The 25,021-nt window shown below is 39.2% G+C and overlaps 2 protein-coding genes across 14 annotated transcripts; one reads left to right on the forward strand and one right to left on the reverse strand.

Moving 5' to 3' along the window:
- Window positions 1–2,290: 2,290 nt before the first annotated feature.
- On the forward strand, window positions 2,291–18,411 carry elavl3 (ELAV like RNA binding protein 3). 11 transcript variants are annotated; one of them, XM_011478035.3, is made up of 8 exons: window positions 2,292–2,699; window positions 8,461–8,680; window positions 8,763–8,866; window positions 10,840–10,993; window positions 11,156–11,384; window positions 11,835–11,888; window positions 12,419–12,457; window positions 13,234–18,411. In XM_011478035.3, the coding sequence occupies exons 1-8, from the start codon at window positions 2,691–2,693 to the stop codon at window positions 13,559–13,561; spliced, it is 1,137 nt and encodes a 378-aa protein (XP_011476337.1). In that variant the 5' UTR covers window positions 2,292–2,690; the 3' UTR covers window positions 13,562–18,411. The 11 variants fall into 11 exon arrangements, with proteins under 11 accessions (XP_020560874.1, XP_011476337.1, XP_011476340.1 ...); XM_020705211.2 differs by having other exon boundaries at window positions 2,293–2,699; window positions 8,464–8,680; XM_020705212.2 differs by having other exon boundaries at window positions 2,294–2,699; window positions 11,159–11,384.
- A 1,732-nt stretch (window positions 18,412–20,143) lies between these two features.
- On the reverse strand, window positions 20,144–24,974 carry prkcsh (protein kinase C substrate 80K-H). 3 transcript variants are annotated; one of them, XM_023957472.1, is made up of 18 exons: window positions 24,946–24,974; window positions 24,494–24,619; window positions 24,219–24,335; window positions 23,363–23,458; window positions 23,225–23,282; window positions 22,999–23,116; window positions 22,758–22,887; window positions 22,493–22,577; window positions 22,252–22,330; window positions 22,058–22,141; window positions 21,830–21,985; window positions 21,662–21,755; window positions 21,241–21,310; window positions 21,058–21,147; window positions 20,903–20,977; window positions 20,723–20,822; window positions 20,478–20,637; window positions 20,144–20,337 (listed from the first exon to the last, which is right to left on the reverse strand). In XM_023957472.1, the coding sequence occupies exons 2-17, from the start codon at window positions 24,594–24,596 to the stop codon at window positions 20,491–20,493; spliced, it is 1,602 nt and encodes a 533-aa protein (XP_023813240.1). In that variant the 5' UTR covers window positions 24,597–24,619; window positions 24,946–24,974; the 3' UTR covers window positions 20,144–20,337; window positions 20,478–20,490. The 3 variants fall into 3 exon arrangements, with proteins under 3 accessions (XP_023813240.1, XP_023813239.1, XP_023813237.1); XM_023957471.1 differs by having other exon boundaries at window positions 24,836–24,974; XM_023957469.1 differs by having other exon boundaries at window positions 24,494–24,622; window positions 24,836–24,974.
- Window positions 24,975–25,021: the final 47 nt, after the last annotated feature.

The following is a 25,021-nucleotide window of genomic DNA, read 5'->3' on the forward strand; positions in this document are numbered from 1 at the left end:
TAAAGTGCCATCTTTTATAAGCATTTTCAAGATGCAAAACAATTCTGCAAGGATGCATGATGAAGATGCAAAAATGCAACCCCTTTGTTTGACTTTCTAGGATTGCAGTGCTTCTTGTGTGTGCTGATGATCCGCAAATCTGTTCACTTATTCATCTTCCTGGCACCAAGGTGCATTCCACGATACACTGCAGGGAAAGGGCCGCTGCTACAAGGCTCCTAATCACCACTAATAAAGGGACTCTTATCTATAAGAAAAATAATCAAGAGAATAACAAAAGGCTTTCAAGCAAAACTAATGCTTGATCCTACGATTCAGTAACACACAAAAGCGGCTTGAAATGCCCTCTTACTCGCTGGGAGGATTCAGCTGCCATGCTACTAACCAGGGCTTTAATGAGGGGCCACAATTAAGCCCATTTATTCACATTAAGTGTGAACTGTAAGTGGGGCTGCAGTCAGTTGACAGACCTGGCTGCTTTTGTGTTACAAGAGCCGCTTTTATCCCGCAAACAAAAAAGGGAAAAAACACAAGCACCTAATGAGTGAATCCGGCTATCTCTTCTCAGACGTCCATGCCAGGAGAAAGGCACACACACATTGGTGTGCACTCCCACAGAAATACACACTTGTCCTCCCTCACTAGCAAACTGACTCAAGGGCATCAATGCATCCAGGCTGCGTTGAGTCACTGCTTGTCAGAACAGTGGGGGCGGGGTTAAGATAGACTGACAGTGGGGCTCCATCTCTATCCTCTTATTAACGCTTAACGAGTGCTTTCCTCATGCAATATTCATCTCCACTAATATCATCCAAGCTCAGAGCCAAGCTTGCTACTTATGTAAGGCAATTATGTTAAATATCAGACAGAGCCCATTTCTGAAGCTGACTGGAAGAGAGCTGCAGGACAATGACAGAAACGAACCAGGGACTACAAGACAGATTTGCAGAAAGCATCTGAAAAGTGGCAGGAGCAGTGAAGGAATGAGTTCCAAGTCTGTTCTATAGTCTGTCTTTACATTGAGGCAGTCTAGCATCCATCTACAGATTAATTGCAAACGTGTGGCCAGGGTCAATATTGCAAACAATTTTCTCTCTTCCATGATTTTTCCCTGTCAGAGACTATTATGGTTTCTTTATGGTCAATTTCAAGAGGGCATATGTAGGGGAATTTACAGAATGCAGAGACAAAAAAAATTACACAAACCTCCTTTCACAGCCACAACCTTTCAATTGAATTGTAAACTTGTCCACAAATAAACAAAACAAAAAAAAAAGGACTGATTTATGCAGATTTGCTCGAACGCACACTCCCTGAGGTCAAGGCCCTATGGGGGTCTGCACAAAAATAGGTCATTTGTCACACATGATGTCCCGGGGCAGGGGATACATTATAGATGAGCCTAAACAGCATGTCTCAGTGAGCACTCACCGCACAGCCAGGGATATGGGAGGGAACAGCAGGAGGTGAGCAGAGAGGGGTGGGAACTCCTCAGGAAGGGATACCGCGTTGCCAAAGTGTCGAAAGAAAACACTCCAGTCAGCAGTGGCTAAAGATCACCTGGCATAGCTTTTTGCACCTAAAACTGTACTTTCCACAACTTTCCCCTAAATGGACATTCATTAATTCAGAGGTTACCTAATTTGGTATTCCCATGCTTGCACCTAACCCTGTGCCCAACCATCTGCCTTGCATCTGAATGCTCCATCAACCACTTATGTGTCATAGTATGTATTTAATACTTTGTGTCCAGTCGTCCTTCATGCCTAATTATTGCACGTTTTTGCATACTTTCCCCAGCACTTTGTTTGTTTGATTATAGTCTCAGAATGTGGAATCCACTGATTTGGGCTTCAAATTGCTTTTATTGGCAAAGACAAAGACCTTTAGAGGGCATTTGTTTGCCACAACCTAAAGGAAAAATAAAAGGGAAAGGACGGGGCTGTGCAAAAGTGGAGCTGAGTGCAAAATGTGGGGAAAGGAGAAAGACAACTCCACTGTCTTCTGCTGCACCCATCTGTTCTGAAAGTGCAGGTGGAACCCTATTCATTGAGCTCTGCATGGGTTTTGAGAGGAGAGCAGGAAGAAAGGAAGGGCAGTAAGAAGGAGGGGAGAGCGGAGATGGAAGGGCAGGAATGGAACAGGGAAGAGGGGGAGGACTCTTGGTGATCTCTCCTGAAGGGGATAATGGGAGAGGAGCGCATTGCAATGGCTGCCATGTAGTACCCTCCCTGCACAATTAGCCAATCAGCGGCGTGCTCTCCCAGCCAGGAGGACGCATAAAAGAAGAACATTGCAGCAGAGGCACAGAAGGAGACTGTGAGAGGAGCAAGGAATTACACACAAAAGCAGCGGAACCAGAACACCCTCCCCTGGACACACCCTGCTGAGGATCACTGCTTCTCTTTTTTCTGATCCGTCGCCCACGCCACTCGGAGAGAACCCTCTCCCTCATCATCATCCAGCAGAAAACTCTTTTCTCCTCATTTTTATCCTATAGAGGACACCTACAATCTCGGAGGGCTGAGATCCCTTGACGAAGATAGTATTTTTTTCCTTTTTTTCTTTTTTTTCTTTTCATTTTTGACTCCGAACAAAAGGCCAAATAATAGCAGCAAAGACAGACACTACCTTCAGCGTCAAGACCAGTGGAAAAGGAGGACCTAGATTTCTTTCATTGTACGTCAAGAATGGTTACTGTACGTATGACTCTATTTCTCTTTCGATTCATGAAGGGGATGTTGTAGCTGAAGGCATCAGTCCTTCCTGTTGGAGTAAAATTGCTGGTGTCTTTATTTTGCAGGCACAGATTGTTTCAGTTAACATGCTTTATTGGTGATCCGTTATTTTGGTAATCAGAGCTCACTGGTTTTTCCCACATGCCAAAACACAGAGAGGCTTAGGAACTGGTGTCTAGCGTTTTCATCAAACAGAGACACCAAAGTGTTATGCTAAGATTAACGATCATACAGGCAGTTAGCAATCTCACACTGTGTGGTGCGCCATGCCGGCTGCGCTCCAGCCTGCAGTCATCCTCACAGGCTGAATAAAGTCATTATCCTGCCATTTTAGAAGGCAAAGACTCTGCATCCATAACTCCGTCGTCTGCTCTGACCTCCTGCTCACAGCTCAGAATTTAGCTTTGAAATAAGAAAGAGTCAAACACTGAGCCAAGAAATTCCGCATGATTACAAAGATGGAGAGCAAGAAAAGGTGCTCAAGCGCTCAAGAGAGAGATGGGGGTGGGGGGTGGGGGGTCTCTTTGCCTGGTGCTGCACAAGGATGCTGGAGACGGGTTTGTGAGACAAAACATGATGCCTCGGAGGCTGAGGGCCCATCCAGCATGGCAAAGGAAAAAAGGGTCGAGTCACTCAGAGTGGGGGGAGGGGGAGGGGAGAGATTACGCATCCATTGGTTAGCACTGAATCAGACAAAGTCCAAATTCCTCAGGGTTTCTCGTTGCGATGCAACCGAGTAAATGGGCTGGAAATCTCCGAGCTCACGGAGAGCTCCTGACGGACGTCCGCACGCGGACATTTTTCCGTTTCAGGCGCATTTCGTCGCCGAGTAGCATCCCGCGTGCAGGCCGCGGAGGAGCCCGGCTTGCGTCGCGCTCCTCGGATAAAAGGGGATGGAAGCGATGATAAATTAGCTTTGCTGTGTGCCGCCGGCCGGGATTGGGCGTGTCTCTGCTGGACTTGAGCATCTAACGAGGGCCTTGAAGCCTCAAACGACCCAGTCCGCTTATTCTCTACACATGCGTCGTGGCAGAACGCACATTTGTGCACGATAATTCAAACAATGTATACAAAATGTGTGATAAAATACACAAACCAACGTGCAAGGTGATAAAGCAGATTCGATGAATAGATGGAAAAGCGCGTAATTTGAGCTGAAATAGTAAATAGTGCGTAAAATCACTCCAAGTAGAGGGAAATGTGTAAAAACACATTAAAACGTTAAAATTGTGCTATAAACTGGAGGAATATCATAATCTTGCTCAGTGGCTGGACAAATTCTGATTTTAAAACTGGAGGAATATCATATTCATTGATCATTCCCAGTGGCTGGACCACTTTCTGCTCAGTCGCAGATATATTTCCTCTTTGTTGCAAATCTGCCACCTATTGTTCCCTTCAGGCCCTGCCACTTCCACAGCCACGGTGGCAGGATCTCCCCCTCCACATGGTCCGCAGTCCCCCGTGCCTGTACCGCAGTGCCAAGCAAATAAAAGCGTGCAGTCAGACAACCTTTCCAAAGCACTTACACAATTCAAGGACAGGCAAGGCCATCCCTCCATAAGGCAGCTGTTTGATCTCAAGTCAAAAAGCCTGGTCTCAAATATTAAACTTTTATTTTATTTTAAAATGTATCTTGGATTGTTAAAGAAATGAAAATGTTATTTTTTTATTGTGTTGCTGCTGAATGAAATTGTCAACAGTTATTCTTAGATTCGTTTTTTTAATTAAAATTATTTTTTAACACACACAGTTTATATTAATAATAGTATATTTTCTAGCATTTTTACATATTCACAATATTTTGGTAATCACAGCCTGGAAACAACTAATTACTGAACGAATTCTGCAAAAATATAAATCGTTTTTCTTTATCTTTTAAATAAACCTCATACATTTCTCGATAGCTGTTTTGAATTTGTGGACCTGTCATGGCGTTTTTGACTTGCGACTGTCCACTGTAACCATCATTGTTCACGGAGAGTCCTGCAGCCTCCAGCCACGACACAAAGCGCCACTGTTTACATTAATATTCATAGTGCTCCCATAGCCAGAGCGAGGGAGAAGAGGAGGAACGGGTGGCTCTTTTGTTTAGTCGTTTCAATACGTTTATTCAGCAAATCGGCGCTCCGCTTCATGAATGCCTGCAGAGCTGAGCGTTGCTTTTTATTCTTTTTAGGGGAGCTAAACGAGTAAGATATTTTTTAATATAAATTTTTATGACTTTAAAACCACAATTATGTTGTTTCTAATAAAAAATCCATTAACGCTTTTTATATGTACATATAATTAAAATAAGAAATCAAAATTAGGGTGCTCCACGGTCAAATGAGAGCGTCCGAAAGCCACTCCCTTTTCAGCACGCTGGATAGCTCCTCGCACGCAACCAGACTTGTAAGACGCGTTTGTCTCCTCCAGCCTTTTGCCGTTGTCTCCCATCATCTTATCAAAGCAGCAGAGAACTGCGGTCTTTTGGAAATCTCCTGTTTGTAGTCCGCTCGGCAAAGAGCAGGATTGAGTCTCGCAGCATGGCTGACAGGAGCTGTGACTCTTGTCGTCCTGTTGTGTTTCAGCTGCCGCCGTGATCCCTTAAGCTGCAGAGAGTGTGGCTAATGCCCTTTGTTTGGGATAATCCTGTAATCTGTGTTATTTAGAGGGCTCATTTACACTTTGTCGTAGCATTCGTTACTGATTCGTGCCTTCCAGAAAAATAAACCTTTATAAAATGTTAACTGGAGTCAAGGTTAAATGTTTTAAAGAACTGACCATTTTAAAATGTCTAAAGATATGTAATAGACCCCTTTCACATAATTCTTGCATTAAAATTCATTCATATTATGCAGGAAATTAGTTTGCATTAGTCTCCAAACAGTGACATGTCCTTTCAAATATTCATTGTTAAATCATCTTTTTGTTGCACAACTCTTTTGAGGCAAAAATCTTGAAATAAACTGTGAATTCAAGTTTTGTGCTGCTTTTGAAACTAAAACTAAACCAGGAAAGATGTTTTTATGTTTTAATAAAACAAAGATCTCAAGCTGCATTTACATTAAGTCTTGTAATACTTCTGGGTTTGATAATTTATTGGCGTGTTGTAGGTGGTATGTGCGTTTGGCAGTTAAGGCAGAGCTGTTGTTTGCGTGCAAGTCTGGGTGCATTTGTGGACGATGCTGATGCAGTCCATTAAATATTAAGGGAGATTTCACAGAACCCCTAAATAGAAAGAAGCAGCAGGAGATGAGAAGTGCTATGATAACAGCTGGGATGTGTCAGAGATTAAAAATCGGAGTTTCTTCCACATGTTTTTGTCCTTACTGGTGGATTGATTAAAACTACAAGGTAGGAGGGGTTTAAAAAAAGCAGTGAAAAACACCAATGTCCCAGAAGAAATATACACCCAGGACATGATGATAAGTGATCCTTCTTATCTCCGGTTGCTGAAAATATCTCAAACCAATATTTGCAGAATTTGAACACTGTTGAAAAGATGTTTAGCCTTTTCTGATTTTTTATCATTTCAAAGATAAACATTATTTTTTCCTGTTTATAAGAAATAAACGCAGGAACTCACAAATACATCTTGGATATTACATTTTTTTAAATAAAGCTTTAATACCCCCCCCCCCCAAAAAAAAACCTTCAAAGTATGTTGCTGCTCCAGATTTTTGCATGAAAACCTTAATCCTTGATGTTGCTCGTGTCAGCCGTTTCAGTGCCCAGCCTCAGTTCTCAGTGGGTCTTTGAATTATATAACTTGTCTCCGTTTGCTGGAAGTGTGTACTCTGCCATGCTGAGGGTTATTTCAGACACATTTGCCCCTGAAGAAATGTCTTTTCTTTTTCTTACATTTTTTGCAGTCTTCAAATGGCTTTTGTCATTTTTGGTAAACATTGCTCAGCTTTTATTACTGTTTGCTACATGGACTTCTTTGTTATATGTATCGTTCCCACACATTTGGCTGTCAAAAAAATACTTAGCAAATGTTTTTTAAGATCTGTTTAGAGCAGTTTAGCTGGGCATCAAATCTTTAACAGGCAAGCCGCTGTTCCAGGCTGTTAAACTCTGTCTGTGGATGGAGCTTGGATGTATTTTATTTTTAAATCTGTCACTATGGCACTTCTCGACTGTCAGTTTCCGTTTTGCGCACTCCCTGATCCTGAACAGTCAAAAACAAAAAATGTGTCAACAAATGTGACACAAATGTTGAACCACAATAACTTCAGCGGATAAACAACAACAACCAACAAATATTTAGCCTGAAGATGGAAAGGCTGTGAGCCATTAGTAACAGTGTTGTGTTTGAGAGGCTGTTACCTAGGCAACCTGAGTCAAGGTGAGGGTCAAAATAACACAGCCAGATACAGAGATGATGGAGGAAGCTCATGTTATTCATTATCCCAGTTTACATCCACACAAAATAAATAATGTAATGATAGGAATAGATAAAGAATTGTGTTTTATTAGGTGAAATTCAGTATTGACAGAACTTGTCATCAACCAATCATCAACAAAAGAGTGTAAAAAGAATTAAGTAATCTAACAGAATTTGGAATTTATTTGTAAAATGCTTTGTCAAAGAAGTATTTCAGTTAAAATCATGTTGAGACACAGCAAATACCTGACAATTAAATATTAAACTACCCTAAATATGATGTTCAAATAATTTTGTGAATTCAGTAATTAACTCAATTTGGAGCTTGGGACTTTATTTTAAAATCCCAAGAGTGTTAGCGAAGACTCGTTTAAGCCTTTTGACATAAATGGTACCCACCAGTAAGAAAAAATCAGTAGCTCAAGGCTAAAATCTGACTTTAATGTTTGCACATGCACCCCAAAAGAATACATGCCTGGCTTTTTTCTAAAGATGAGGGATGGAGGATAAAATGTACTAAATATTAAATACTGTACCCAAGAATATGATGCACTGGAAAGATATTGTCATAAAGTGATATGAGTCACCCTACTAAATTTAGACACACAGGCGTATTTTTTTTTATTTTGCAAGTTAATAAATCATTAACTGTCTGATCACGTCACACAATGAATCATAAGTGCAGGCCATTATGTTTTCTATAAAGAAAGAAGAAAAGTATGACTAGCGAAAATTCAATCTAAAGGAAAAACGAACGCCTTTGAAAATTGAAATGTCATTCTAAATTAAGGGATTTACAGTTATTCTGTGCTATCATTTATTCTTCCTCCAAACGTGGTGGAGAAATCAAGTGATGGTGAAACTAAAGCAGCAAAAGACACAGTCTACACAACATGTCACTTATAAACATGAAAACAAAAGAAGTAAGATGGAAAAAAAAAACATATGGTCCCATTCATTGATGCACTAAATCCATGTTAGCCTCACAGCTACCACTGCTAACATTTATTCCTGTGTAATGATGAAATGATCTCTGACCCTGGAAGAGAGTGGGGGGAGGAGAAAGGAAAAGGGACTGTGACATCTGCAGGACCAGAGGCAGGGAGAAGGAGAGGAGGAAGGATGGGGACAAAGGGGGGAAGGGAAATGACAGATCAGATCCACTTCTCCCAGTTTTTAGCTGAATTTTGATGTCCTTCGTACATGCACACGAGTGTATTTCTATTGCTATATAGTTTGCACATATATTACAGCAGGATGAATCATGTGAGGCATATTTATATCCTGAACATCTCTGTTTGTTAAAGAGGCAGTCTTTTAATTGTAAAATAACTCTGCCCTCTTCCCCAGCAGATAATCAGCACCATGGAAACCCAGGTGTCCAACGGTCCAAGCGGAACCAGTCTGCCCAACGGCCCAGTCATTAGTACAAATGGCTCCACGGACGACAGCAAAACCAACTTGATCGTCAACTACCTGCCTCAGAACATGACCCAGGAAGAATTTAAAAGTTTGTTTGGTAGCATTGGAGAGATTGAGTCCTGCAAGCTGGTCAGGGACAAGATTACAGGTGAAGCACAGGAGGAAAACAAATGTGTATAACAAAATGCAGCTACGCTTTGAAACAAGCCCCATGGCTCCTTTGTCTCCAGGTCAGAGTCTGGGATACGGCTTTGTAAACTATGTGGATCCAAACGATGCAGATAAGGCCATCAACACGCTTAACGGTCTCAAATTGCAGACCAAAACAATCAAGGTGAGCAAAGCTTTGTTCTCAGAATTATCTATAATTTCTTTCTTTTTTTTTTTTTTGGTTCCTGAGCAGCATGTCAGACAAAAAGAGAGGAAGTGGAGATTTTGTCAAGAGGATTTCTGAAAGAGGTGCCGTCAGAACAGAGGGAGGGAGGGGAGGCAAACGGGGAGGAGGGGGCAGAAGGGAGCAGCGGCTAGAACAAAGGAAGGAAGAGAAAGGGCAAAAAAAGGAAGGGGAGAGTGGAGGTCAGAAAGCAAAGGGTGGACAGCATGTGGAGGTTTTTGTGATGGAAATGTAATTAGGCAGCTTGACTGTGGTGCACCAGGGTCAGTGCAGGTTACCCCATCTGCCTCCAATCTAGGCTAATTAGGGGGCTTCTTTGTCCCGAAATCTGATGATGCAGCTGAGATGGAATAATATTAAACCCCAATTTCTTCCAACCGCCAGGCTGATCAAGGATTCGGATTCAAACTAAATGAAGGACTGACAAATCAGATTTCTGGAAGGGTAGAAATGATGGGGATCTGCCAAAAACGTGTAATAATTCGGACACAAAAAAACAAAAACAAAGAGCTAAGCAAATAAAGTTTGTTTTAAAGAAATGTTAAAATAGTATTTTTTGTGAATTTTCTTTTACAACAGAAAATCTGTTGCTTTTATTTTAAAGCAGACTTGTGATGTCAGCAATAAAAAACAGAAAAAAAATAATAAAGATAATCATAAAATGTAACACTTAAAAGAAAACCATAGGGAATATGTAAGAAAATCAGCTATTAGATAATAAATAAAAAGAAAATTATATATTTTTATACAAATAGATACATTTTTTGACATTGTTGCTGAAATTGTGTTTATGCAGTTTCCTTAGAAAGCGTCAAAGCAGCGAGCTGTGAGGGTGGAGGCAGCATTAGAAGGGTAGGGGGTAGCTCGGGGAGCAGAATGCCAATGACAGGATTAGAGGCCATATGGGCTTCAGTCACCATCTGTACTGTGGGAGCGACAGGGAGAGGGTTAATTATAGGGCAGCCTCTGCTCCCAGAACACAGAAACTCCCCCTTCGGACTCGTCCAGAACACCCTAATCACTGCACCACACAACCCTCCTGCTCAGTCACTCTGCCTATGTAAACAACAGACACTGGTACTTGGTATGGATGAATGAAATCACAACACCTGTATTCATGTGACAGACAGTATCTACATAAACACACATCAGGGTGCTTCCTCCTTTTGTGCCTGGGTAATTACAACCATTTTTAAGAGTGAAAATCTGAAAATGTTTGACATCTCTGACTAATATTTATAAAGCACACTTTTGACGTGCAGGACCAGCAAACGTGGGGTTATTAGTCTTGTCATGCACTTACATTGTTTGCCGGTTGAGCCCCCCCCCCTCGAGAATAGAGACAAAAGAAAGTGGCATGATGGGGAGAGCAGCTCAGCCTCTGTCAGACAACACTCGCTCTGTCTCTGTGTTACAAACACACACTCCTAACAACGCACTGAAACTGGACTGTCTGTTTCAGAGCACTTCACATGCTCCCAAATGAAAACGGTAGCAGATGTACATGGTTTCTATCTTTTGACTTTCAGTTAATTGTAGACTTTTTATGCTGAAAAAAATGATTTGAGTGATTGTAGAGATGTCAGAAAGTGAAAAATAACTGATTCTGAAATTATACTAAAATGAAGCCACTTGTAAATTATTGAAAGCTTATTGAATGAGGTTGATGGGTGTAGGTGCAAAACAAAGTTAACATGTGAGCTTTACTCTGCTTGGCCCTTTCATTGGGGCTGAGGCTAAAATGAAAGAAACGGACTAAGTCCACAATTGCCCCAAAAAACAAACAAAAACAAAAAAAAACTGAGGGTATAGAGATGAATCACAGGACAGACCACATAAAACCTGCTTTATTTAGATTACAGCCTTTCATCTTTGTGATTTCAGATCTGACTATTTTACCTAATGTGTTCAAGGTATCATACGCCCGACCAAGCTCAGCTTCAATCCGGGATGCCAACCTTTATGTGAGTGGACTTCCAAAAACTATGAGCCAGAAAGATATGGAACAGTTATTTTCCCAGTACGGTCGCATCATCACATCCCGTATCCTTGTGGACCAAGTTACAGGTACAGCCTTGTTTAATATCTCACGCCCCCAGAGGTTTAATGCAAAAAATGAAAAAAAAAAGAAAAAATACACCTACGGTAGCTACCTTGACAGGCAATCAGACTCCTAAGAGGCAGAGATGCTAAGATTCTCATTACCATGTTCTGCTTTTTTATTCGGAGCAGGCATATCACGGGGAGTAGGCTTCATCCGGTTTGACAAGCGAAATGAAGCAGAAGAGGCCATCAAAGGACTGAATGGACAGAAGCCTTTGGGTGCAGCTGAACCCATAACGGTCAAGTTCGCCAACAACCCCAGCCAGAAGACGGGCCAGGCCTTACTGACTCAGCTATACCAAACCGCCGCCCGCCGCTACACAGGACCCCTTCACCACCAGACTCAACGTTTCAGGTACTGACCCTTAACCAGCTCCAGCATGTTTGAAATGCGTGTCCCACACTAACCTGAAGATAGTTGGTAAGATGTTTGAAGATCTTGCTATTGGTAATTCTACTCTGCTGCTGAGCTTAAACCTTTGAAATGACAACGTGAAGACTGTCAACATTGCTTGTTGCAGAAATACACAGAATGTAATCATTATCAACTGTCAATTTCTGGCATATTCTGTTTGACAGATCAGGTCACGCGATGAAGATGTACTTCCACAAAACAGCCAAAGTTGTCTAATCTGAGACATTCTAAGGTCTATAATGTTTAGAAACAAGAATATTTTCTGTCTATAAGACCGATATTAATATTGTTCTTTTAAAAGAATAACTACTTGATGATAAAGAAGGAAAAGGCAATTTGCTATCATCCATCCTTCTCACTCTTTTTCTCTGATCTTCTTTTAAACTGCAGTGTGATCCCTTCACTTGGAAAGGGACCAGATCCAAATAACAGCTCAAACACAATGTAAGGAACTAGATTTTTCCAAATACAATAATAACGGCAAAGCTAACTACACGTTGGTTTCAGTACTGCCTACAGTTCATAAGTTTTGTGGCATTGAAACAGCTAAATGTCAGCAATGCATCTTTAGGTACTTGTGAATAAAGAATTTAAAGCTCTGTAGGTCCTCTCTGTGTTACATAATTGTCAAGAAATCCTCTGGAAAAAGTGTAGGCTGGAAAGCTGGCCTCTTTGCTATGCATATTACTTATATTAACAAAAAGCGGGAAAAAATTGAATTATGCTCAGTTCACGTTACAAGACATTGTAAGAGAGGGGAGCGGGTGGAAACCCAAATAAAGGCTAAATGTCAGCAGGTCTATTTGACACGTCACCAGTTTGTGGCTGGGTGGTTTGGAGTGGCTTTGCAGTGAAGGATGCCCTCTGGAGGCCAGCTGGTGAAGAGGCTACATAATAGGATGAAAGTCCCCCCTTTCCTTGTAGATCTCATAACTAACCTCTGCATCCCCTTCACTCTCCCTCTTGCGTTGCAGACTCGACAATTTACTAAACGCCAGCTACGGAGTCAAGAGGTAAATGCAAAAGGTGTACTTTCAGTCCGCATTCATGCCAGAAAAAAAACCTCAAACAAAGTGCCCGGAATACCACATGCTGAACTTATCTCAAAAGCAAATAGACTGGCTCTAATCCTCACCAGCCGCAGCTTAATTTAAGGCAGCACATTACTATCTTTAACTGCAATAAGCACTGATGCAGCATATTAACAGCAAGGTATTCTGGCATGCCTTTGTTTCAACTTTTCGTTCTTTTGTTTTGACAAATAGAAGTTATTTCTATGTATTTATTTCTGAACTAACATTGTCAGTTTCAGTTGCTTTAATGTCCCTTTTTTTCACCAGCATGGACATACCAGATTCCGTTTCCGTCTCCTCTGTTTGCTCCAGTTTTTTGTATGATTTGATTCCGGTTTGCTTTTCATCCCTTTCTAGGTTTATGTGTTTTGTTCGATGATGTGATTTCTGTTGAACATTGTGATTCATTTATTTAATTTCTCTGTAGGCTCTGGTCAGAAGATAAAATGAGAAAAATATACAGAATGTGTGGGTGTGTTGTCTCAGGGCACACAGTGGAATGAAAAAAGCAGGTAGTTTTGGAGCCACTGTGATGCCCACACATATTTATCTGTTTACTGCACAGCAGAAGGGAATGGAGATGGGGTCCTCAGACTCCCAACTAAGATTTATCATTTTTCTCACTAATGTGGTCTGGAGAGGCAGCACAGAAAAACTGAGTTCATCTTGGAACTTCAGAATGACACCCATGGTAGCTCTCCGGTTCTCTTCCCCAGATTCTCCCCCATCACTATTGACAGCATGACCAGCCTGGCTGGGGTCAACCTCACCGGCCCGACCGGCGCCGGCTGGTGCATCTTTGTGTACAACCTGTCCCCGGAGGCGGATGAAAGCGTCCTGTGGCAGCTCTTTGGGCCTTTCGGTGCCGTCACAAATGTCAAAGTCATCCGTGACTTCACCACCAACAAATGTAAGGGCTTCGGCTTCGTCACCATGACCAACTACGACGAGGCCGCCATGGCTATTGCTAGCCTTAACGGCTACCGCCTGGGTGACCGCGTGCTGCAGGTTTCCTTCAAGACCAGCAAGCAGCACAAGGCTTGAAAGAGAGGTTGCTCATTCCAGCTTGTTCGACCTGCAGGGAGACAAACCTGAGCTCCCCGCGACATCACTCTACATGGGCCTGGACTGAGTCTCTCTGACATACTGTCACACAAAAACCACACGAAACAGACATTCATGAACATGCGACCAAGCAAACACACAAGTCAGAGTTTCAAACAAACACACTAGTCGAATTTTTCTTTTCTCTTTTCACAACATTCTAGTCATTCTCTGTATTTGCCTGGATTGAATTAGAAAGGGCCTCAGGGTAAGGACAAGAGCTATCTACTTAGGAGACAGTCTAACGAATGTGACAGAGAATGTGAACTGAGTGCTTTGATTGAATTCAGGCAAACAACAACAACCGATGAACAAAATTATCAAAAAAAAATTTAAGTGAACATATATGTGCAATTTACCCAAACTCTTACCCCACCATCTCTCCTGGGGAGGAGAGGATGTAGTCACCTTTTTTACACTTGGGCATTTTGAATCAGCAATTTTTTTAGATCAAAGAAAATTAAACAAAAAAAAAGAAATAAAAAAAACAGTGTTCTATTAAAATATTACTATATATTCAATATTTAAGCTCGTTATAATAGCCGAGTATGTAAGCATTTTCTAGAAACTTTGACTACCGTTTCCTGACCTGCAGTAGGCGGTGCCTAGCGTGGAGGTAGTTTACCATGTTTGAGCTTTTTAGCTCAGACTCAATATGGTTTAGCTTAACTAATGGATACCGGTCACAGAAAAGATTAGCTCAAAGGCCTTCACGATCACTTCTCCCTCACAGCCTCACACAGCAGAACAAATATGTATTTCAGACATTAGTACCTAGAAAGATTTACACATATGTACTCCTCCAAAGCTGTATTTCTTTCTAATCTTATGGATTTTATACAGACAGACTGTCTGTGAAGCCTGGATTGAGCTGCAGTGCTCTCAAGGCGACGATCTTCTTTAGTAATTCTGTGCTGGGCTAGAGAGTGATTGGGAAATGTGCGACTGCGAGGGGAAATCCACTTCTTTACAGCAACAGAAAATACCGGTGTTTTTAATATTTTTTTAACCACATATTTTCCTGTTTGTCTGTATTTGCCTTCTTTGTTTATGCTCCACAGCCTTTTTTATTCTACTTAGCAACAATACTTTCAAAAGAAAACCCCAAACCAGAAGGTGATTGATATAATTAACACTCATGTGGTCTGATTTTGAACATTCTTCACAGAAGAAGCTCCACCTCAGTAACACAGAATTCTGCAAGAATGACAAAGTAAAAGCACCGGTATTATTCTACTGTTCAGTGCACAGATCAAAAGATCATTTAAAAAACAAGGAATACATATCGAGTTCAGTACATTTATGGGATCTATGGATATATTTCAGACTGAGTCATGTTTGGCATGGATATCTGGCTTTGTAAAAATGATCAAAAATCCTTCGAGGAGAAAAATGACCTGCTCTTCCAACTGATAAATGCTCCCAAAGCTTGTTCTCTCCTGAAAAAACGTCGAACTCCTGCCCCATGAGAGAGGACTGTACAATAAATACAAAAAATATATAAATTCCCTGAGATCTGTTTGGTTCAACTACAAAAATAGATGTTTTAAAATATCCCCAACCCAAGTGCATGAGGATTATTTATGGCACCCTTGAAGACATGAAATAATCCCATTCATCTGAACAGACAGTTATGCCCAGACTTACCACAAAGAAAGCTCATGTCTTTCAATATCACTACACCTGCACATGATAATAGATTAAAAAAAAGGTCAACTATATTCAAGACATTTTTGCTTTTGCTTTTCTAAGTGACGCTGTGTTAGCCAAAGAGGACGATCTCTTTGAAAGGATTACATTAGAGATAAATCTATTTTTATACATACAAAGAAACAAGATCTTGTGCTGAATTTTTACAGATTCTAAAGCTTGGAAAATTGGGGCATCACATTGCTTTGTTTTGAACCCTCTGATCTTTGCAGAGTAAGAGGGGAAAAGCATGCGGTGTTTGGGTGGGGATTCAGGGAGGGGGGCGAAGGAGCAATGTATCTCACACAAAACGTAACCGTCTAACCATGTCAAAGTGAGAAAGAAAACAACAAAACAAACAGAGACGAATCTACTGGAAAAACAGTCAAACAGTTTGGGGTCTAACCTAAAAGACAGATTTATGGTTTGGGAGTTTTCAGACACTCACACCTCTCAACCTGAAATTCTGTAAATTGCTGCTTCAATGATGAAGCAAAGAGAAGGTCTTTGACGTGAGAATCCCAGAAATAGCAGCAGTGAGCTTGAAGAAACCGAATAGCTTCTTGCAAAAAACAGCCGCAGATCCAAACAGTGACGCATATATATAATGAACACTAAGCATGAGTCTTAATGATTAGATAGATTTGAGTTTTGCCAAAGAATTGCTTTGCAAGTCAGCATCAAGAAGGATCAACTAAGACCAACTGTAATATTCCCTAAGTAATTGCTGTACAAATCTGTCTTCTTTAGTGAGTAAGGACCCTGTCAAATTTGAGTTGGAATTACTTTTAAACATATAAGTTGCGCATATCAGTTTCCATTTCTAAAACTTAAAAGCCACCTTATCGAGTGCAAAAATCAAACAGACGCAAGTAGATCCCAATTGCACACATTTCATGCAGTAATAGAAGGCATATCAAGGCAATGAATCAGTTCACCGGTAGAATAAAGTAAAAATACATTCTCGTAATGCAGATCCCCTGACATTTCAACCATCTGCTGTCTTTGTCCTTAAAACAGTTTACATTACAGCTCCGTAAATAGTTTTACTCGCATTTTTTAATCCAGTTTATAATTTTTCATCCCCTAAAATTGCTGGCAACAGCTGGCTAAGGCCAGCAATAGCACAGGAGACTGAGCGCTTGGCGAGCCCAGAAACAAACGTGTTACCCATGTTGACCCGCAGCTGAAGTCGTTTACCACGCCATGTCCTATGTCTTGCAGTCACCCCACAAACCAAACGTGCAGTTCACAATATTTAACTTTCATTCAAGATACAAAGCCACACCCGATGTACAGCTGAGAGCCACGGACTATGGCAGGAAACAGTACTACACTGCTTGAGCAACAACAATAATCATTTTGAAAAGACAAAAAAATTTTCCTATGGAACAGTAAGTGCAATGTGCTTTGTTTTTATATTGACTCAGAACAAATGATATATATATTTTTAAAGAAGAAATTAAATGTCACACTGAAAAGGTTTGCGAAACAGTGAAAGAAGCAAATGTTCAAACAAACAAAAAAAAAGCATTATAACAAACAGACGCACTGATTAAACGCATCTAGAGCTCTGATTTTGAACATTTCACTTCCTCAGTCCCTAATTTGTGCTCTGACCATGCAAGCTCAAACAAACCCTGCATATCTGGCCTACTTAATGAAGCAATTCTCAAAGACTTTGAAAGAAAAACTGTCAAATACATCATCAGTTTTTGCCCATGTCGATTTCAAATATCATTTTTACTTGTAATGTATTGATTTCAAAACTCACTTGTTAATTAGTGTATTTGTGTTGTTGATGTTGCCATAGAGAACACACATGGGTCAAAGATTTTTTATTTTTGGGTTGCATTGATTGGGTACAGTTTTCTTTTTCTTTTTTTTCCTCCACGTTATTAGTTGCAGTTTTTACAGTGTATGCAGATTTTAGACTTAGTTAGATTTTTTTATTTAAATCAAACTGTGTTCAATTGTGTTTGTAAAGTCTGTGGTAGCTTTTGTTGCAACATAAAATAATTTAAACAGAAAAAATTCAAAATAGCGCCAAGAAACTTGTATTATTTGGGCGACTTTAAGCTTGTAGTTTTAACTTATTGTTAACTTAAAAACTATTTATTATCATTATTATTATTGCCTCGTATAAAGTATGTTTTGTGTATATTTATGGTTTATTTCATTATATTTGCAAGTTTAAAAGAATTTAAGTTTGCCAAAATTGTGGTTACACCATTTTGTTTCTTAAAAGGGAGACACATAGAAAAACAGCTTTAGAATTTGGAAACGTTCTCCATAGTCAAAGAATGCACTGCTATATTTAACTAATTGAAGTGTATAAACATACATGCTGTGTGCTAGATGTTATGCCTTTACTGCCTGTGTTCTGTTTGTCTTGTTAAATGAAAATCTTTTAATTATTTAATCTAATCACAGTCTTGTTTTTTCAACCACTCGTCAAATCCCCTGAGAGAAGGAGAAGGCCATCTTTTGAGGCTTCAGCCCGCTTGAAGGTGCAACAACTAGCCAGTTTGAGTTTGAGTCGCTCACAAGAAGCTTTCCTGTTTTGCTGATGGGTACATTTATGAAAAGGCTAGATAACTGGTATTGAATTTACTCTAAATGTGTGACATTGGGGGAAAAAATGCATTTCCCTGGTATTGAAAATGGGCTGCAGAGCTTCAAAAAGCTGCAGGAAGGTTTTCTTGGGAGCACGTTGAGTTGTAAAGGGGTGAGTGGTCCTTCTGTTTATCAACTGTATTTTGTGTCTATTTATTTAGAAAAGGGGACGCAGTAACTTAGTGAAGTTTTTCTTACACTTTCCTGGAATGGTAGAACAAATCAAAGGTGAAAATGATCAAACAGTTCTGCGGACGCCACCGTCAGCAGGGAAACTGCAAAATCACATACTTCCAGACATGACCAAATGAACAATGTCAAAATTTAACAAAGGAAAAAAAAAAAGATAAACCTTTCAGTTTAGAATAGGATATTTATTACTGGGATTTCAGCTGAAGACGCTTGAAGACTTTTTCATGGAATTGTTTAATTATTTGTATTTTACATGCCAGAAAAATAAAATAAAAGTTACAAATGCAAATGTCTTTTTTTTCCCCAATTATTGTGGCACAACAACTATTTCACAGTCAAACAGGAAAGCAAGTTGTTTGCTTTCTGGTCACATAAAATACCAGCTGCACTGGCAGCACAGAAATGATAAAACATCAACAATGTTTGTTATTTAAAATGAAAGAATGCATTATGTTTTAGAAAAAAATAGATAATGTTCGGTTTGTCTGGTGTATGGTAGACAAACGCTTGTTAAATAGCAAATGGAAAACTAATTATAGTAATTTTGACTTTTTATTCTTTACATAAACCCCAATGTGTAGTGGTGAAATATATTTTGACTATAGTACAAACTAATCTCTAATCTCATCTAAATGTTTTATGCTGAGGCTTGTAGAGCCTGAGATATACATTAATTACTTCAAACATTTTATTCTAAGTGTGGAACTTTGATTATTTATATTTAATTAAGGCTTAATAATGCAAGATGAAAAAATATATTTTGTTAAGAATTATAGTGTTTTCTTCATCCAATAAGACATTTGCTCTTTTCACAACCATAATCTCCGTATTATAACAGGCTCTATTTATGTAAACTTTTGTCATGTTGTGCCTAAATAATACTGATTTCTCCAATTATTTCCTCATTGACCTTTATTATTACCAAACACCTGCTTAAGGTGAACACAGACTGATTTGAGGCTGAATGTTTTGGATTTTTCCCAACTGATCTCCACAGGTACCTATAGACAAGCAGAGCAATGACGGCAGCAAGGCTCATCTTTGATTTAAGCCATTTGTCAAACTAATTTATGCCCCTTCCGTTCCGATACTGATCGATTAGGTTTAGAAGCTCGGCTGCCTCATGAGTTCCAATTTATGTCTCTTTTAATGTTCCTCATCCTGTGTCTCACGTTAATGATGTAATCAGTCACACCCACTGCCCTCTGGATACTCCAGTTTTTGAAGGCAGCATTTGTGTGCCTGTTATTATAAATGGCCGACTCATAAATGGAACTGTGCTATCATATTTCAGGAGGGCAATGATTCAGGCTCTTAATGGAAAAAAGAAACTGACCTTGTAGAAGCTGAAATGAATCATATAAAGCACAATTTTTAGATTATCCTGCTACGAATTATGGGGGAATTTTTAAAAAACTTTTTCAAAACATTACAGTCCAAGTCTAACAGCAAAGCTTTGAGATAAGAGTCCAGTCTAGAAGAATTGTGCAGATTTCAACACACTTTTATTCAATCATAAAGACTCTAGGGAAAGTCAATGTACTGTCCTCAACGGTAAATATGTTACAATTCATTTAAGGTTTTTGGAGCTCAGCAGTATCATTTGGTTTAGATTGTACTTTCATTAGGCTTAACTGTCAGATAATGAAAGTCTGCTTTTGATAAATCAACTCAAAATTTTCCAGCTGTAATTTGTTTAAATCCTTACAGAAAATGTTCCAAAAGCTTCATCAATCCCAATCCAGTTATGGTTCTAGTAATTCCGACAGAGAAATTAGATGTTTTAAACTTCATTTGGTTATACTTTTAGAAACTCCATTTTACTTCAAGATGAAGTGAAATATCTTAATTTCGGTACAAAGTGGTTTTTCCTGTGCACTAAAAGTTAATACTTTGTTTGAAAGAAGGATTTTTTTTACTTGCCCTCATCAGTACACCTCAATGTTTAAAACTATGCTTTTTAAAATAAGGTTTACCATTTTTAAAACAAGACTTCTTAATTGTAGCACAGATTTACAGGTTGGATTTTGTAGATCATGACAAAAAACTTTATTTGAAAACAATGGAATGACATTTAAAATCACCATGAAGCATTGCAGTGGAAGATCAGATGAAACTTGTGTTGGTCATTCTACAGTTAACAATTGAATGGAATTCATCATCAAACTGTTAAAAGTAAATGTGATCGCTGCTCCAACTGTGGTCCCCTTTGCAGCAACCTGTAAGGCAGAGCATAAACAGTTACTTTAGCGCTTTCTTTGCTGTTAAAATTGCGTTTGTGTCTACAGAAACATATTCATATTCAACAAACAATGTCAGAAAAGTTTGACAACAATGAAAAAAAGTCTGAGCCACTTACAGCTGTTGAGGATCTAGAGTTCTTCATGCCCCTGAAAGGTTGTCCCCACGTTCTGCGGCTCCTGGCAGACAGCTGGAGTGGTAAACTCCATAAGGTACTCACAGCGGCTGGGCTCCGAGGTGGACGTCACCACTGTTTCCTTTCCACACGTCAACTTAACCTAAAATAGTAATGAAAAACAAAATTTGAAATGTGAAAAAATGAAAATGAATAAACTGGAAACTTCAAGTTGAATCTGGACTTACAGTGGTGGATCGGTTTGGGCCTTGCCAACAACCAGTTCCATGTTCATACTTCATTACAGAGTAGACGTCATCTTCAGGCCCCGCCCATTTCCCCCAGGTTCTGACCAGAGAAAAATTACAGGATGTGACATTTTTTATAGCACAAAGGAAGACAAACTAAAAAAATATATATTTCCTTACCCCAAGTTAGTTTCTGATCCACCATATTTAGGTTTCTGGGACACTCTGTTAAATGGACACAGCTTGTAGATGTACCTGGGAGAAGAACAAATATTCTTAGAGAGGAGTAAAAGCTACCAAATAAAAAGGATTTCAAGGTCAGAGGAAGCACATACTCTCCAGTGTGCAGCTCATAGCACTGGCTGTAGAGGTAAGCAAACTCAGCACTTGCTCCAAAGTCGAAAGAGATTTCCTTCTCAAGGTTTCTGGAAACATATGTTTTTGCCTTCATTCAGTAGCTTAAAGAATGACGGCATTGGAGGAAAACAGAGTTTAGGAGATGCAGAGGAAGGGACTACCTAATTTGATCGTCCACGTCGCGTAGAGCCTTTTCAGCCTCATTGAACTCATCCCTGGCTTTCTGAGCGGCTGGAAATCAAACAAGGAGTTTCAACAGTTTCTGAGAAACACACCAAACTGACAAAAACAGAAGCCGTTTGGATTTTTACCATTTCAATAAAAGGCTTTAACTGTAAAAAGTAAATGACTAATATGTTGGATCAAAGGTTGCACAAAACAAAATCATTATTTTAAACATTTATATGTGTAAGAAACCATTTAATAGCATTTACTTACCATTTTCTTAGTCAAGTTAACTCAATTTTACATCTATATTTATTAAAGAAATAGCAAGCTGAGAATGTTCTCTTTTTAAATAAAGATTCATTCAAAAGGTAATTAAAAATAAATAAGTAGTTATTGTAAACTCATAATTATTACCATCAATGAGACTCTGGGTTTCTTGGTCGTATGGAGGCATCGTTCCTTCTTCCTCCTCCTTCTTCTTATCATGAGTCTGCAGCGTATCAGAGCCCTGGAAGTCAAGAAGACATCAGTCAAAAAACCTCAAATTATTAAAGACATTTATGGAGAAATGTTTCACCTCACCTTATAGTCTCCTTCATCAAGATCCTCATCTTCAGGATCTTCCTCGTCATCATCATCTTCTGGGATGTCATCATCAGGGTACAGCTCAGAGTCATTATCAGAGGCCGGTGTTTCCTCTTGAGACGTTTCCTCTGGTGCTGGGGTGTCTGTGTGTGACTGTAGTCAACAGATTATTAGTAAAGCAGCAGCCTTTTCTTACAGAGTGAAGAAGAACATGAAGATTCTTACCTCAGAGTGGAATTTCTCTTTGATATTATTCCAAACGGACTCAAACGATGCCGCATCGACTTTGTCAACTCCGCCCAACAATCCCTTTACAGACAGAAATATATTTTCAATTCCAGTTAGTGACGCTTCTTCATATGTTAGTCAATAGGTCAACCTGGACCAACATTCTTTAAACTAAAATAAAAAAAAGATACCTGAGCATCCGTTTCTGTGAATGTACCATCTGCATCTGGATCAAGCTCAGAATGAGGTAAGAGTTCATTCACTGTGACACTGTGAGACAAAAACAAAGGAAAAATCCTGTTATTTACTCTTATTACTATGACCCTTTTTATGTTAGATATTTGAAGCTAGTTTTTTTTTTTTTTTTAAACATCAAGTATAAGTCGTTTCCTTTCTTAACTCCCAAAAATTGTCTAGAATGTCACTACTCACAAGCCATCTCCATCTTTATCCAGTTCCAGAAACACTCCAGACATGCGAGCTTTCTCTTTCTCCATACGGACGACAGCTTTTTGAGCTTAAAAAAGGGGGAAATTCTTTCTAATTTTGTAATTATCAATGTCTTACTTAATTTCAATTACATTGTTCTCACACACATTGTAAAATATATGACCATAGAGGGAAAAAAAAAAAGTGTTCGGAAAATTAGCTGTTGCCATTTACTTTTTAAACAGGAGATGGTATCTAAGCCGTATACCTTCCCAAGCCTTTAGGTGGCGCTCTTTAGCTTCATTCTCTGGCTGCTCTGCCTTTTCTTTAACAGTTCTCAAAGCATCCACCTTCTCTTCTAGATCCTTCCTATTGGTCTGGACTTCTGCAAGCTTGGTCTGTAAGATAAGGTGCAAGGGCAACAGTGACAACATTTCCAAAAGTCTAACTGAGGTTAATCATTAAGAAAAATAACAGATCTGAACAGTAAACAAAAACAAAAGATTTACCTTTTTCTCCTCAAGACCACTTTTAGCCTCGTGGATAAGTTGCTGTTTGAGCAAAAAGCCCTCCTTCGCAATTTCTGCCATCTTTTGAAGACTCTCTATTTCTTTACGGCCCAACTCTCTGCATTTCAAGTAATATGTGTAAATACAAAGTGATTTCTACATTTATTTAAAGCCCATTAGGACCTACTGACAGTTTATACACTTTTTAAAGCTAAAGGAACCCTACTTGCAGGTGTTCTGACAGGTAGCACCACTGTTGTATTCATCTGTAGCATCACAGCAGTCTGCAACGAAACACTAAAAGTTAAACAAAGACTAAGAAAAATACAAGAAAGGGACGAAAGAAAATCAAAGAGGAGCATACCACAGATTCCATCATTGATGCGAGAAGAAGGGATGAACGCTGGTCGAAAACCTGCATTAGTGCAATGGAAGCTGCCATTGGGACAAGCAGCAGTGCCTAGAAATTAAGGTGACATAATTTATTCATATATTAAGAACTTTGAAATTAAAATTCCCCTTTTTGCCCCCTAAAATAAAAAAAAACTCCTTTTAAAATACTAAATGGCATCTACCCATCTAAAGAACTTATACGAATGTGATTTCATATCAATGATAATGTGCACATTTTGTAAAAAAGAAAAAAAATTGGAAACATGCATTTGTTTCTCTTTTGTCCCCAAATACAAATATTTTGGAAAGAACTATAAAACTGGCTAAATAAATATTTTACCATTATTACAAAGATTTTTATTAAATAACATAACATTTGGCATCATATTAAAAAATAAAAAAGAAGTCTGTATAAATGTAATTATCTCCCTTGCTAAATTTAACAGAAACAAGAATAAAAATATGAACACCTCACCATATATTTAAAAATGAATTCAAACTGTCTGGAATCACCTAAACTTCAGGGACCGAACTATAAAAACACTCTATAAAAGTTTGAAAACGTCCCTTTGTTCGGCCGATGTGTGAAGAAGAAAAAAGGAAAAGATACTATTTTGGCCCATCTCTGTTCAGTTTTAGCTTATTTTATTAGTTTCGTTGTTGTCGTTTCCTTCTGCATTCGTTCCTTATGTAACCAAAGATTTTGTCAGATTTATGTCAAAGCAATGCCTTGTAATATTCTATTTTTCCATGCTTTATAATGTTCTAATTGTTTAAGTTAAAGTTTTAATTTAAAAACAGTGGTACTGGAATCAGAACATACACACCTGGCTCATCGGACCCATCTTTGCAGTCACAGTAGTCATCATTTACTCTGTCAAAGGGAACAGTGAGGGATCCATCCAAGCATGTAAAAGGTTTGCCCTCTTCATAAAACTGTCGTTCTATTTTAAATAAAATAAAAAAACATGGCGTAAAATTAGTTTGAAATTATGTTCTGAATATCCCATAAAAACAATTATATTTCGGATTCATATTGTGTAAAATAAACAATAATGATGAAGAGCATGAATGTGAGCTGCGTGAGAAGTAGAAGTCTTACTCGACAGAGGGACGCCGCGGGGACGCTGGACCTCCACGGGTGAGGCTGTTCCGCACCACAGCAGCACAAGCAACAGACAGGGCACCGCCATCATCATGGTCATCAAATTTCAAAACCCGAAACAAACTGCTGCACAACATCGCACAGAAAACATACATAATGTTTGTTAATCTGACCGATCACCACACTACACCAAGCCGATTATTTCATTAGTAATCAATGTTAGGTGCGATAGCTAAGCTTGCTGATTCACTTAACCGACTAGCAAATTTTGCTAACAATCGCAGAACAAGCCAACAGAAAAGACGTAACGAAACAATACATTTAAAATTGCGTGAATACCTCTAGTATTGTCACAACTCTGCTTAAGTAAATCACTAATTTAAGAAGAAAAATGTAATTTATTTTAACTAGTAGCCAAGCTAACAAGAAACCGCTACGAGTAGCATTACTTGTTAGTTCCGTAATGACAGGGCGCATGCGCGTATTTCCGGGACGGCCTGTTTGATTTTAATAGGCCAAGAATTG

The sequence above is a fragment of the Oryzias latipes genome, chromosome 8, assembly GCF_002234675.1.
Source record: "Oryzias latipes chromosome 8, ASM223467v1".
NCBI lineage: Eukaryota > Metazoa > Chordata > Actinopteri > Beloniformes > Adrianichthyidae > Oryzias > Oryzias latipes.